The sequence below is a fragment of the Ciconia boyciana genome, chromosome 9, assembly GCF_034638445.1.
Source record: "Ciconia boyciana chromosome 9, ASM3463844v1, whole genome shotgun sequence".
In the NCBI taxonomy this organism is placed as follows: domain Eukaryota; kingdom Metazoa; phylum Chordata; class Aves; order Ciconiiformes; family Ciconiidae; genus Ciconia; species Ciconia boyciana.
This window is the reverse complement of record NC_132942.1, coordinates 8,351,739-8,367,432: the sequence shown is the minus strand read 5'-3', so window position 1 is coordinate 8,367,432 and position 15,694 is coordinate 8,351,739. Positions and strand designations below refer to the sequence as shown.

The 15,694-nt window shown below is 43.4% G+C and overlaps 1 protein-coding gene across 1 annotated transcript in view; it reads right to left on the bottom strand.

Annotated features, from left to right (window-relative positions):
- GALNT10 (polypeptide N-acetylgalactosaminyltransferase 10) overlaps positions 1–15,694 on the bottom strand; it is a 94,190-nt gene that overhangs the window by 6,842 nt on the left and 71,654 nt on the right. Inside the window, exons 6-11 of the mRNA XM_072872470.1 lie at positions 14,960–15,143; positions 13,949–14,066; positions 5,250–5,357; positions 3,162–3,383; positions 2,305–2,421; positions 9–158 (exon numbers count right to left, since the gene is read on the bottom strand). Of these exons, the coding sequence (XP_072728571.1) occupies positions 9–158; positions 2,305–2,421; positions 3,162–3,383; positions 5,250–5,357; positions 13,949–14,066; positions 14,960–15,143 (899 nt within the window). The remainder of the gene's footprint in view (positions 1–8; positions 159–2,304; positions 2,422–3,161; positions 3,384–5,249; positions 5,358–13,948; positions 14,067–14,959; positions 15,144–15,694) is intronic.

Sequence of the window (15,694 nt, the reverse complement as noted above, 5' to 3'; positions counted from 1 at the left end):
TCACTCACTTTTCGGTATCTCCAGAGCTGGTTCCCCTTCATTCCATGACAGTCATAGAGGGTCACAGGGCTGCTGTGGGAAATGGCATCAAAACAAAACTTCTTGGTATGCTGAGGATCCCCAGGACGGATGTCTTCTCTCCAGCTGAACGTGAATACCTGCCAGGGCAAACAAGACCCTCAGGATGGCTGGTACTGGGCACGGTGCTTTCACCAGCAGAACGACGACGTTCCCTTCTTTGCCCACAGGGTGGGAATGGCTTCAGGGAAAGGACAGTATCTTCTAGAGAAAAACTACTTCCACCTCTGGGGACAGGGACTGCTGACTAGGGGAGTCTGTAACAGCTACCCTGCGGACTGCCACACAGCATGCTAAATGAGACTGTGCTGCTGCAAACAGCCATGCTAGTTAGCTTGGGTACTAATAGCAGCCTTGAATGTCTCTGCAATGCAGACATACATCATGGATTAAGTGAGCAGCTGACCAATTACAGCACTTCGCAGCTAGCAAAAAAGGCAGAGAGCTACAGGAGCTCTGAGTTAAAGCTGGCAGTAAATACCCAAGTCTGCACAGGCAGCCTGCAGTCACCTTGAGAAAAGTCTGTCCCACACCTCCTGTGACAAGAGACCAGGAGGTCCACAGCTCCCCACCCCACTCCACAGGAGTGTCAGAAGGGCAATCACTAGGGCAACGCTTCCTGGTGCTCTCTTCTACTGACCCTGCAATGATCTCTTAGCACTTTCGGGTGAAATGAAAGGAGGGATACTACAGAAAAGAAGAGAAAGGATTTTAGCTCTAGTAACTAGGCACAGCCTATCAATGCCTGGCAATGCTGTGGCCTTGATGAAAGTTGCTGGATGACAGTGCGTGTGGCCTGGAAATCCCTGAGCCACAGGGATTGGACCATAGGAGAACAGTCGGTGGAAGTACCACCACACGCATGCTCTGTTCCTTGCACTGCCTCTGTGGCATTTGCTTTTGGCTACGGCTTGAGACAGTAGTGTGGTCAAACTGCATCTTCAGTCTGATGATCATGGCTTGGCTTATGACATGCTTTAACCATTGTAGGACTGAATCCCACAAAAGATAAACTTGTTTAAAGGCAGGCACTGCTGTCAAGCTTTTGCTTTCTGCTTTGACAAGGACAGCATCTCTGGCAAGGGTGCAGGTGTCCTCTGTGACCAGCACTAGTCAAGGTGGTTCTGAAGGGCTACTAGCCAGCACACCTCTCTCTCAGTCCCCAAGGGGACGGGCTGTTCTGGGGGCTCCTTTCAGAGCCAGGTAGAAGAATGGTCCTCTCTTCAGAGAGATCTCATGGGGCAGTAAGAAAGACCAGTAACAAGCAGGGTGCTACTATTTCAAGCAGCCTGGCCAAAAACTTTTGCACAAAGAAGCTACTTTGTTTCTGTTGCTCTTTTAAACCTCTCTTGGGAGAGAAATTACCGCAATCATTTAGGCTCAATGCTACACAGAAGCTCAAAACACATTCTCCTCCTAAACATAAGCCAACACTAATTGTTCAAGATCCTCCTGTCACAACAGAAGCTTAGTTTTGGACTATGCCTGGGTAAATTGGTCTCATTTCTAGTTTTCATGCATTAAAACTGATATGCAACAACCCTCTGTCTCCTACTACTGAAGCCATTCCCCTGAAGAGTTATGCATGGCTCTGTAATAGAAGCATTGTTTTCTTGATCTTTTCTCAGCTCAGCTGCTACAGTTTAGACAAACTAATATTTCCTTCCCTTCTGTTACAATAAAGCTGTCATTTCTGGCACCTTATATGTTGAGAGGGTGAATCTATAGCCTGGCCGGTTTCATCTCTCTCCAGCAACGGTTGGTGTTTATAATGCATTTGCCTCCTGTCAGAAGCATGATAGTAAGCGGTTATTGAATGCTCCTGCAGGTTCATTAATATGCATGATGCTCCTCTATCACTTCTTTCAGCACAACCTTTGAAGTTAATATTCACTTTGTTACATATTACAGCTGCCTTGTTACTGTTTTCTTTTATTATTTTGGCATATTGTTTTCTTGTGCTTTCTTTTGTTCACTCTGAGAACTTCAAAGGGGAGGTAAAAGCTCTGCACAAAGTCTTCCAGGCTCCAGACCCTGCCACAAGCACAAGCCACATCCTGCTACAAGCCCATCAAGTATAATTAGCACATGAGCCTTGGGGTGCACAGCACCCTCTGTTCACCCGACAGTGTTCTGCAATGGCCTTCCTTCTCAAACACTTCTTCTTATAACTTCTCCCTTCCCAAATTTATTTAGGGGCCGATGATTTATCAGAGAGACTGTTACCTGCACGTTGTTCCATGCCGCCTCTCCTCTGTCCTTCACGCAGTTTTCCAGCCTCAGTGGGGATCCCAGGGCTCCATGCTTAGTATCCACACACAGTCCCGTTCCTACACTGCGTATCTGAAATAGTAAATTAGTCACTGAATCTTCTGCTCTTACCAAGTGACAGGAAAGAAGGCTTAAATTGCCTCAAATAGTGGCAGTATTTGTATGAACAGTTTTAAGATTCCTCACTTAACTATGTATCTGAGCTGGCAGGTAACAGCTAGAAGAAAGCACAGGAACTCAAAATGGGACCCATCACCAGCTGTACAATAACCTCCAGGACACAGCCAAAACCCATTAGCTACAGGACTGCAGAGCCCACTATGTTGTTATGTGTAACAATCCACAACTTCACTCCTGGGCTGATTCTTTTCCCAGAACACAGCTGACTTTCAAAAACAGGGATGGTTTTCCTGGCTTTCAGATGGGAAAACTAAGGAGCAGAGTAGCTCAACACAGTCGTGTAGCCCTCTGGAAATACAAGATTCCTACTATTGCTCAGCTGCTGCCTCTCCCTAGTCCTCCCTCTTGGCATGTTCTGCCTTCTAGTAAATACACAACATGCAGAACAAGCCAAGTCTCTATTCTCTTTGTCGTTGTGCACTAATAAAAACGGCTGCCTAACTGCCTTCTTTGATCAGGCCAATATAATGGTAGACGAGTTCCGGTCTTTGAAACATATCAAACAGGATCTTTAAACACTCACTTGCCACCCTACTCACAGCAAACTGGTACTGGAGCACATGGGTAAGGCAACTTCAAAAAACCAAACTGCAGCCTGTTTGCCCACCGCAGATTTCAGAGCACAAACTTGCCTCTCCCCAAGCAGCTGCTGGAGGCTCCACTGGTGGGTAAAACTTCGGCAAGTCCCACGCGACCTCGTTCATGAACCACTTGAAGCTTTTGCAGTTGAGGTTGTTGCGAAGTTCCTTCTGAGCTGCAACGTCCCCTGCAGAAAGATGCCGGTACTCTGGTCTACGCTGGTATATGTACTCTGCATATTCATCCATCCACACCTCAGCCACCCGCTTCAAGTTCTGTGTGGGTAACAGCCACGTGTGAAAATGAGAGGGAAAACCACCTGAGAACACTCTGCACAAACTACTGACATTAGCATTCAGAACAGCTCTCATGTTTTTGCTCAGAAAGGATTTTCATTCACATCCACTCTTTCTCTCCAGCTTCAGGACAAAGATTATTTTTATTATTCTCTAGTTCCAAGGGACTTTTAGAAAGATATTTTCAGCTGAGGTCAAAACAGAATCCTGGCACTTGGCCATTATGTCTAGTTCCTTGTGGATAAGAAAAACAACATTAATCAAAAGTTGGATTTTTTTCCTTTTTTTCTGTAAAGAAGCTAGTCAGGAAATGATGCTGGTAAATACCACTGGACATTCAAAGGTCCCCGACAAAAAGCTGCTTTCTTAAATCCTTCGTATTGCGCCTTTTATATCCATCTAGGAATGGGATTTGCAGTACTCCCTTCTGGAAAGCTTCAGTTCACAATATTCTTTCTTACCACTATTCTTCCACTTTCTTGGGTAAAAAGCTGTTTAAGAGAAACTCTGAGATACCGCCAGAATATGGAACTTTCAGGTGATGACCCTTCAGAATAGAAGCAAAGGGTTTACTTGCTGGCAGCAGTGTATTTCACGTATTGCTGTAAAGCTTAATCCACTGTGTAATTCCAAGACAGTAATGAACACCACCCTCTCAAGATACCCGCCCTACTGCTTGTCACAACACACTCAAAGAAGCCATTGGACCTTGGACTGTTCTCTGGCAACATGAGGTACGTTCTTGGTGCCACACAGTAATGTGCCATGCACAGTCATGACTTCAGTGACCTAGCAGCACTGCCCACCTTGCATGAAGGTGGTCAGTCCAGCAGTGGTCATTTACTACCAAAAAAATTAGGACGTTAAGAATAAGCAGTGTGCTGACCCTGCCCCAAATGCAGCCTATACACAACAAGAGCAGGTGTTCACCTCAAGGTGACTGTACGATCTTAGATGCCAAGAAACAGCCTTTGCTACACCTGTCTGCCATCTCCTTCCAGCACTGCAGGAGTATGCAAGAGCCAAATACTGTATCAAAAGAAATATAGCTCCTTCCTGAAGAGATGGCACAGACAGGAGAGCACTCTATCGCTCTGACAGGTCATTGCTGGGCTGAGTAATAAATCCAAATCTATAACTAGGGCAATGCTATTAAACTGGGAAACATTTTGACACTGTGCAAGCCACAGGACTGCAGAACAGCAGGGTACCTTTTTGTGTTTTTTAGTTTTGCAGCCTTCCTGCTCCTGTGAGTTTTTTCTCCCACCAGAGGGCAATACAATCCCTTCTCCGTTTGGAAATGAACTGGGGAAAGCTAGTGCATGATAGGCAAAAGCTCTTTCCTCTTTGGGCTACACTAGATTAAGAAATAAGATGGCACAGAACGTTCCATCGTGGAAAATTACAGCTTGCCCATTCAGTGGTCTGTGATGCTTGAAGTTGAGAGGTCTTTCAATCACCAAAACACAATCACCACGCTGAAGCCTGCTGCTCTTGGAGAGCACAGCTATAAAATGACTGAAGTATTATACAAATAAAGCCATATCTTGTTTTTATTGGTGATTCCATAACCAGTGCCTGATCGCAAAGTCCCTTCCCAACACCTAGCGATGGCTGATGTCTGGAGCATGGCAGCTGTCCGCACATGAGTGGGCAGCTCCCCTAGGCTCTCTTCCCTTTGTGCTACACATCCACCACTGCAAAACTGCTCAATTTGACCACTGTACAAGTACAATTTATGGACTACAAAGCCTGCATTTGCTTCCCATTGTGGAGTGAGAGGAGACAACAGCATGGTCACACTGCAGTCAGACATCTGTTGTTGGGAATGCCATTGCCACTTACTCTTGCCAGGCTGACTCCTGTTGGAACCTTGTATGGAACATATTTTCTGTAGATATGACCAACTCTAGAGCAAGGGATGTCCTCCATGCGACCCCCACACATCCATACCTGTGGAACAGCAGAGATACAGGTTCACTCTTGGTTATATGGAGAAAAATGAAGAAGAAGAAAAAAAAAAAAGGCAGGCTTTCAAGTAATGAAAAAGCTTAACCCATTTTTTTTATTTTAAAGTACGCTCTCTCCCAAATACCCTCCCTTCCTTGCCTTAGTCTCAAATCCTGTAACTACCCGCTTACAGCCATGCAGCAAGCCTTGATTTAGCACAAGTGCTATCAAGCCCAATGGCTAAACAGTTCAATTTTGCATTCTTTAGAGAAAAGAAAAGAAAAAAAAATCCAAGCACCCAGAGAACAGCACACTTTAAATTGATATATGTCATTACAGCAATAGTAACCACAATAGTTAAACTGGCCTGCTGTATAAGACCTGGGTGTAGGCTGTGTAACATTGCTGTAAAAGGGAGGCCATCTCTGTAGTACAGGTCATGTGTTATGCAAAACACTCCAGGGAACTCATGAGCCTGTTCAAGTGCCAGAAACCAAAGGAAACTCCTACTTTTCCCATGGCTCTCACTGCTCTCATATGGCTTCATTGCTGACATGCACTCATTGCTTTTGCAGCCTTACAATTAAGTAGAAATCCCTGCCTGGTGAAAACATAATTAGCTTTAAAAAAGCCCTCAGAAAGTCACTGGGACACACTGCTAGTTGAGGAAGACTACCTTGATGCTTGGTTAATGTCTGTATTAGGCCCAGAAGTTTCTTTTCCCATCTGGGAAGATTTCACTCTGTGCCAACACTCTGCAACAGGTTTATTTTATTCCTTATTTATAGCATGGATGTAATCATTTTGTCCAAGTGAAGCCAAAGGAGATGTTTTCTGAACTGGCCAATCTACTTCATTATGTTTAAGAAATATATTCATATGTGCTTCCCAGAGATATCTAATCAATACTTAAAGAAAAAGTATCCTTCAGTATGCAAAACAAATGACTTCCTCAATTCTTGAAGCACGACACTGTCTTGCCCTTCATTTTGTCCCCAGATCTTATATTAATGCCCTGGAGGCAGCAATATTTAAGGTCCGCTGGCGCTGCAGGCTGATGCAGTGTTCTTGATCTCTCCATTCACTGTGGCTAATTTGAGCCACCGCAGTTCACTGTACAATGAGCTTAGTCAACAGCTTCACACATAGCAGGCAATTCCATTAATATTCTACAGTGACAATATTAAATACTTAGCTTGGAAGAGAAATATTTGGCCAAGGCTGCTGCATAATTATTAGCTCTGACACTAAAGTCCTCTGGAGTTTCAGCTCTGTCTACTGGCCCTAATAATTACAGTCATTTGCTGACTGCGTATAACTTAATGGAGGTTGGTTGCTCTCAGTTAGAGGAATATTTTTCACAGGCAACTTCTGAAGTTCAAGGTACTTAATTACATGTCGTTATGGTGAGAGAGACAAGAAGAAAGTTGACAAACACTCCTTCTACAGAATTTCATTCCTTTTGTCCCTGCTGTGTCTCGAAAGGCTGGTACAGAAGAGATGAAGATGAAAAAGAAACTAGCACTCAGCTTCTGTGAAGTTTCTAGTGGAATTAGAAATGCTTCTTATTCTGTAGCTGCTGTGCTTTTTGCTGCAGAGGGCCACAGTGTGATTTCTCTGCTAGGAAATTAATGGGTAGACTGAGAAAACAAGAATTTGGGGATATTTTGTGTTTTTATGACAGAAATGGTTTGTGCAAGGCTGTAAGAGCTGCAACAGATCTGGGAACTATAAAAAAATGCAGGAGCAGCTGAAGAAGCCTAGAGCTCAGTTGCACAGACACACACATTCCTCAGCAACCCGTATTCTTACCCTGTGCACTGCACCCTGCATCATGAAAACCCTATCTGTTCACAAGCAGCTGCATTTTAGTGTAACACAAGCCTGAATGAAAACACCAGCTCGTTATCCTTGCTGCCTGCCCACAGGATGCCTTACCTGCCCTTGATCTCTAAGGAAAGGCTTTCAGTCAGGCCACCGTGAATACACATCTCCTCTGAAAACACAACTTCCCTAAGCAACGTGAGAAACAGACCCCTGCAGCCAATATGCAGCTAGAGAGGAGAGCACCGTCCTTGCACCACAGATCTTATGAAGCAATAATACAGACAGCACTTATTTACTGAGTGGTACATTGGAGAGGCAGGGGGTATGGGAAGCTAGACAGAACTGATGATATGTCGGGCCAAGAGCTCCAAGCTGGTACAAGACTCCAGGCGCAGAAGACGACATTACATAAACACATGTAATGATACGATAAGAAAGCTACTTAACTGAGTTACTGAACAAGTAACAAGTACTGATCAGTTTTACATGCTCTTTTCCTAATCATGCTTTAAAATATTTACTCCCAAATGATACTGCAATTATCAGTGCTGCATGGAGGCAATGGAAAGCTTCCTCACTCCTGCTAGCAGAGCTCAGTGGCCCTTTCAAGATACTTTGCCAACTCAGTGCCTTTTTAACATTGTCTCATGCTGCAAGTGACACTGTGGCACTTGCAGTACAAATCTAATTTTGAAAGCATGCTTTCCATTCATTCATTGCTGCTTTGATTTATTTTATTAGTGAGCTTCTTTGTGTGGTGACAGAACTCATTACAACCTCCATAAAGACAATTACCAGTCCTTATCTATAAAACTGGAAGAAGGGGGAGAGGGAAAGAGCGTGACATGCATTGGTAAAACACAGCTAACAAAGGCATTAGAAAGCTAGAGTTAAAGGTCAGGGGAATCACATCCAAGGGTCTGCCAAGGAATAACTGCAAGTGAAGCAAACTCAAAATAGCTGCGTGCTAGCTGAGAGAACACTTCCACTCAGTTAGCGATATTTGGTTGTCTTTAAACGAGGGTACAGTTCACAGGCATGACACACCAGAACTTACACTGCTAAAAATACAGCGCTGTCAAACAGCTGAAACAGCACTGTTCTGTGGGGCAGCACCTTGTGCCTTCACAGTGACAATGACTGTCACTTACGGTGTTCTCCTTAGGCCAGGAGAGCCAGTTCCTTGTTGTTTTACAGAAGGGTGAGATGGCGCCCCATCTCCCTGGCTGACACGACAGTAAACATCAGAGTCTGAACTTGATGCACTTAATTTCAATCAGCTATTTACTAGAACACCGTAAGAACAAGACTTAAACCTGGTCAGGCAGGCAGTGCTTTATACAATGATCTAATCAGATCTCATTAGGAGAGAACAGGAAATTTCTCTTCCTCCTGAGGCAGAATTTTACCAATCTACATTTTGAGCTAGGAATCTAGCAGCTGGCAGATCTGCTGGAATTAAGAGAAAACCTGGCTACGCTGAGGTCAACGGGCCTACTGCAACAGATTTTTCTAAGGCCACAATCTCACACTAATAATAAAACCATATACAAGAGAAGTAAAATAACACCACCGGTGATATTACCTCCATCTTCTAAGTGGCCTGGACAGCTGTAACTCCATATTCATAACGCGACTCAAGAGCCTTTGACTCAGCTAGTGTGCTATGAAAGCACAAGATAATATGCCACCTATTCTCTACATGGGAATGTTATGCTGATCCAATTCCCTTTCTGGTATTTCAAAAAACAATGTCACGTAAGACAGCTGAACCTCTCCTCTCAAACACACAATACAATACTGCAGTTGGTGTGCGAACACAAATTATCTGGGTATACAAGGTTTATGGTTTCCAAAGACTGCACCATGATGAGCCAATCCTTCCCAAGAGAGGAAAAAACCACAAAGGAAAGAGTCAAGCCTTGAAAAGAAAGCTGCTTCTGCAAGCCACAACAGAAATAAAGACTATGGGATGGACCAATGGAGAGAAGCTGGCTGGTTGTCTGAGCACACACTGAAAGGTGGGAAGAAAAGGACACAGTGGATAAGTTCAGGAGGATCTCTGCATAACAAGGTAGGTGAGAGGATGAAAGCAAGGGCAACCAGTAATTCAGGAAAATCATAATCCTCTGTATTGTAAGCATCAGCTGCTGTTGCAGCTGGGACTTACTGCTCTATAAAAGATTAAGGTAGCTCAAAAGGCACTGGGATCTATGTGTTTGCACAACGCCTTCTCTCGCACAACATACACCCGCATGGCCCCTCCTTACCGTCTGGAGCATTCTAGAGTAACGATAGCACTTTCCAATAATCACATTTCAGAGTGGGGGGGGTCTGTTTTCCTGCTGCTGCTTGGTGGGAGGCTACTCGGGAACCTGAACCAAGCACACAGGGTGAACAAGGCCAAAAATTCAAGTCAATGGTCTGAAACTGATCTCTGTGTCACCAGATAGGAAGGGAGAAAGAAGCCACCCTGTACTGCAGCTGAGAGCCTTAGAATTAAGCAGCATGTGCTGGCTTAAAAAAAACCCCCCACAAAAAAAGCAGCAGAATGCTTGTCCTGTTTCAGTGTGGGCAAACGTGAGCTGCTGGAAAGTGGTGCGAATATGTGCCTGGAATAAGCAGTGGAGGCTCACAATCAGCACTAACTTCAGCAATACAACTAGAAATGCTGTCAGAAGTGACCCCTTGGCAGCTGCACCCGAGCTATGCACCTGCCAGGAGGCCAGTGGCAAAACGTGAATCAGAAATGTGCTGCTGACATGGGGCAAAGGAGATGCATGCATTAGATATGCAAACAGAACCTATGGAGCACTTGCATTTGTTGGAAAACATGCAACATGTTTTATGCTATGGAAATCAGGAGAAGCAATCCCTGTTGATGCTTTGGGAAAAGGATCTATGATCACCAGAATAAGTGCAGTGGATGTTTCCTATTGCTGGAGCAAGGAGTAAAGACCATGAGTACTGCCCATCTCTTTTGTCTCCCCTTAATTGTTCGTTTCATGACAACTGTCCATATGGCTTGTTTGCATCAAGCCCTTTGAATTTTATGAAGGCTTTACAATCTCTAAATTACAAGATAAATATTTCTAAAACTGACATGATCTATCACCTAGTGAGGGACATTCCAGATTCTCATTCTTTGCTCTTGAAGTACAATGTACAACTAAAGGATTGAGAACCACACCACTCAAGATCTGAGGTACAAAGGACATCTATATTTATGCCTATACAAGTCAGAGACATAACTTTTTCCTCTTCTATTTCCCCACACCCAAAAAATCAGAGACTATGTATTCATGGAAGAGAGGCGTGAAGCAGTTTAGTGAGGATTACGTAAGCCAAACAGAATAGAAGCCACAAAAATACTGGAAAAGAGGCAACATGATTGCAAATAAAACTGAGCGTAGATAAGTGCTGTACAAGTAGCATTTGCAGAAAGGAACAGTTTAAATGCTTCATATATACCACTCCGAATTAAGTACGTTAATCTCAAAGAAAATGAAGCGGTTACGTAGGCAGCAGAATGTAGGTATTTGTTGAGAATGCAGGAGCATTCAGAAAATCAGAGCTATTAAGCTGTGTTTAGAAGAGGAAAGACACATTGTCACTTTGGGTAAAGTATTCAATTTTGAATACTTGACTCGAACTTTCAAGCATTGCAGAAAGATACAAAAGACTAGGAAAAACTACAAAGGAGAAAGGTATGGAAGTGACTCCCAAAAAGCAAAAGAAAGCCCTCAAGAAATTCCACTGAACAGAGAAACTAGGGCTGTAGAGTCAGGGGCAGCAGAAAGGAAAGGTAACAAGTGCTGCACAGAAAGAGCTGAGCATACTTGTTTCCCTTTCTCCAAAATACAAGAATGTACTCAAAGGTCAGCATCTGGTAATCCACTGACGTGGAGGAGAACAGTTGTGACACCACGCAGATCTGCAGAGCAGTTTGCTTGGAGCATTCTGCAAGCCAGGTTAATGAAAAAGGGAGTCGCCTTTGAACAGGTGTAATGCCTGCAACTAAAATTCAAGACTGCAATCTTCCTGTTGCATCTGATGATGACCTGAAATAGGAAGACCCCTGACTTGTAGAAGTACTGGGCTATAGGCACTGAGCTATTCTGGATATATACAGGTCAAGACAAGGAAGAAGTGTGCGTTTCTGCTTGAATATGGAATGGATAGATCGACTCCTTCATTTCTAATCTAGAAATTTCTGTTTTAAGGGATTGAGAAGACCCAGAAAACTGCAAACCAGCAGTGAGGGTTAGAAAGTTTGTTTCTAATTTAAAGTTAATTTTTTTTGTCCTCCCAGCATGCTATGTTTTCTAGCAATGTTTGGTGTACACATTTCATCCAAGGAGCAAGGCTTCTATTAATAGTTTGATGCATTCTCTGTCTAAATGTTTTCTGAGGTGCTAAACACTGATGGTTTCTCTGTTGGCTTGCCTTCAGCCTGCAAGTTTCTTCTCAGAAGGAAGCAGAGCCAGCTGATGACAGAAATATGTATGATCTCAAAACAGAAAGGCAAGAGGTTCCTAAATAAACTTGTTTATTTCCAGTCTCTCAGCAACACAGCCCTGGATTTTAAAATAAAGGCAAAAAACTGTAAAGCACAGTCCATACATGGTCGAAAAAGAATATGCCGGAGGGGGGGGGTGGGGGGTGGGAATCTACTCCTGGTGAAGCTTGAGAAGGTCAGATCTGATGCAATGGATCAAAGACCAGCAGTACAAAAGAGTACCTGCACACACAACTCCTAGGCACAGGAATGGATACTTTGTTAAAGCTGGGCTGTAAATTTGGCACACTTAGAATCTGAATTCTCATCAGATAATAAATAATGTGAAAGCAGGTACCCCACGTTTAAACCCAGAGCTTTAAATTATTTGACAGTACTCCTTTAACTACAAAATCTCAGTCTGCTTCTAAAGGTAAAAACATAGCTCTAAGCTCACCAGGAAATGTCATAGCTTCATAAATTCTATGAACAAACCTTCTATTCTTGCAATTCCAGCAGAATTATTAAATCTATCAGCCACAGATGAATGTATCAATTTATCTTAATTTCTGAAAATACACTGAGCCTCTTTCAGTTAAAACTTCATTTTTCTGTTGCACAATGAAACAAAAAAGGGGGTCTTTGCAGAGATTAATTAAAGCAAATTCATCCCTCCATAAATTACCATCTCTGGACTGAAATAAAACACAGTGTGTTTCAGAGAGGATAAGCAAACAGATGAATGAAGTAGTCTTATTTCCTGCAGATCAAGCAGTGTGACTGACTGCTGTGGCATTAGAGACAAAGGGCTTGCCCAGCCACTGTCATCACTCTTGGAAACAAGCATTTTCAAAAAGGGCCAAGGAAAAGAGGCTGAATACTGCCACTGCCCCTCCTGCAGAGAATGACATTGTAACACACTTTCATTACATGCAACACAAAGAATAAATGTCTCTAATTGTAATGACGTCTCCAAAGAGAGTGCCCCCCCCATCCTTCCTGCTACTGTTATGGAGGACAAGGGACCTCCAATGTGACTTTCTTAGGTCTTTTTGTGAGCAAACAATGGAAGAAAAGACGTTGTCTTGAAAACAATGTCTTTTCTTGCACTGTTTGCTGTACAGTAGTACACAGTATGCATGCACGGTAATACGGCTTGCTGAATACAGTTTGATATGCCTTTGAATTGCATAGCAGCATCAAGAATTAGGAATCTGTTTTGTGAGAGGTCAGCCATGACTTGTTGGTCGGGGAGACAGATGAGGAATTTTAGCTGCCAAAGCTAAATTGTGCACTACGTTAGCATCGCTACCATCTTCTAGCCTCATGCTGAGGCCAACTAGCTTAGTTCAGTGGCATTCAGGCACCCATAAGATTATATATTCAACCCCTGAAAGAGAAACCACATGGTGGCCCAAACAGAGTTTAACCTAGAAATCTTTACTCGATTCACTCCAGGCTATGGAAAGGATTCCCACCACTGAAGAGAAGAATAGCCACCTGCCTTCAGTGGTCTGGGACATTCCAGTGGGTTTCCTAGAATGGATTTCAGAGTGCCATATTCCAAGATAACACAGGTACCAGTGGTCTTCGTGGGTCACAGTGACTCGTTACTATTAGTATGCATTTCTGGTCAGCTGGCTAACTCTTATTTTAAAGCCCTCAACTGAACAGCTTGGTCAGTCAGTCAGTAACAGAATTGTCCCCAAGCCAGGCAGATAATGATCTGAAGTAATTGCCAGCAACCGTGTTATTATTCCAATTGTTGAGGATTTCTTACAGGATAATTAATAGTCTCAGTTCCTTGCAGCCAGGATTCAGATGGATTGACTATATACCGTAAGTTAATTTCATCTCTGGGAACTCAAGCTTGGGACTGAGGTACTCAACGGGGCAAACACTGAGCTGCCTGAATCCTCCTTCCCTCAAGAAGGAGAGTATTTCATCTTCTTGCCAGGGTGAGTACTAAGAAGCCTAACAGTCAGAGCAAGCTCCATGCAAGCTGACTTACCCTTGCCGGGAAGAGCACATGCATCTGAAGCTGTGACCACAGAACGGGGGACACCCCAGCTAATCATGCTCCAAAACTGACCCTCACAAATGACTGGTCACATCATCGCTGTTTCTTCTGTGTACTATCTTACTACTCCCAGCTCTTTCACCTTTAGTCACACGCAAAAGCAAGGACAAGATAGATCATTCACATTCTGCGCCTCAGAACAATTCTTACTTTTCAAAACAAAAGTAATTTCCAGAGAACATAGCTCACCTTAAAGGATATTTCATACTGCTCTCCTCCCCATATCTCCAGACCTGCATCATACCCTCCCAGCTCCCAGAACCACTTTCTATCGACTGCAAACAGTCCTCCAGCCATTACAGGAGACCTTAAGGAAAAACCAGACTCCATATTACAAACACATTCAAAGATACAGATCTCTAGCTAAACATTTAAAAAACAAAGGAAGAGTTGACAAATACTCTTTTCACCACCCAGTGTTCCAGGTGCCTTTGCATCCCTGTCCAAGCATCAAACAGTTGTTTTTGTATTGCATACTAATTTCCCACTTGCAAATAAGGAGGACCAGACTAGGCTCCCTTCAGAACCAGTCAATGCCCCTCCTCCAAACAGGCAAAAGAATTCACCGTTAAGTGACAGGACATAACCTCTCCCAGAGGGACCCATATGCTGCACATGTGGTGCTCTGTCTCAGAAGTACGATCAAGTCATTGAGCTTGACCTCAAAAGTGTTTTGTTGGGGTTTTTTGGAACACTGCAGAAGTATTAAGGACAGCAGAACTGTCTCAATGTTGGCAAGCACAGCAACAGCAGAACATAACTTGATCACAGATTTACTTCTGCAATGCACTGCAGCCATCAAAATTGCTGTAATTGTTCTGCTAGGTTTTCTTCTTCCGCCACCTGGGAATGACATATAAGCCGCCATTGGTTTGTTGTTTTTGGCAAAGCATTAGGGATACTAAGTTATGTTTGAAAGATCTCAGTAATAAATTACCACATTAAATGTTACACATTACAGTTTTAAATGAAATGTTAACTTCTGCGGGAATTAAGGTGGCAAAAAATAGCAATGAAAAGGAGAGTGTTCACAGCTACTACACAATGCATTTCTTTTAAACCAACAAAGCAAACAGCTGCCAAAAAGCAAGTAGCTTAACACCAGCTTCTGACTTTTACTACACTGAGGTGTAAACAAACCCTGTAACAGGGTGTTATTTTGTTAGCCAGCTCTTAGCACACGGCATTTCAGTAACTTACTCAAAGGGATCACTGGGATCAAGTTTCTGTAACTCAGGAGGAATAGGGATCCTCTTGTAATACATCTCCCAGTCAAATGCACCTCGCATTGCGTCTCCAGCCTGAGTCTCATATCCAAAGTGGTCATGATCAATAACATCGATCATAGGGCAAACGATAGTCTTGCGGTTTCGGGCAATGCGATCTGAAGATTGGAGAAACATGTTAGAAAACCTGCACGAGTTGGTTCCTTTGACCATGAAATTACAGAAAAGAGCACCAAAATATGAAGTTGTCCAAGAACGGCATAGCTTTCTTCCTGTTCATTCTCTTTTGGGCAGATGCTCCAATTTATACCAATTTATCTGGTATTTCTGCAATAATTGAGATATTCAAGCTAGAACTATTGACATAAAACCACCAGGCACTTATGCTACAATGATCATCACCCAGAAGCAGAATAGAAAGACACAGCCACACTACCACAGATACCTAAACCGCCAGGCTAAAACCAGACAATCTTGTACGTAATGAATAGTCCTCATTTTAACAAGTGACAGGGATGTGAACCCTTTCTGCACTGATTCAAAGCCAGGGCAATAACCCATTGTACCACCTAGCTTTAATTGCTATGCCAGAATCTGGCAGGAAGCGATTCAGACTAATGGCGTAACAACTCTCAGCAGGCTTAAGAAATGCAAGTGTACCTCCTCCCCTCAACCTTTTCTTCCAATCAAATAATACAAGACAGGATTA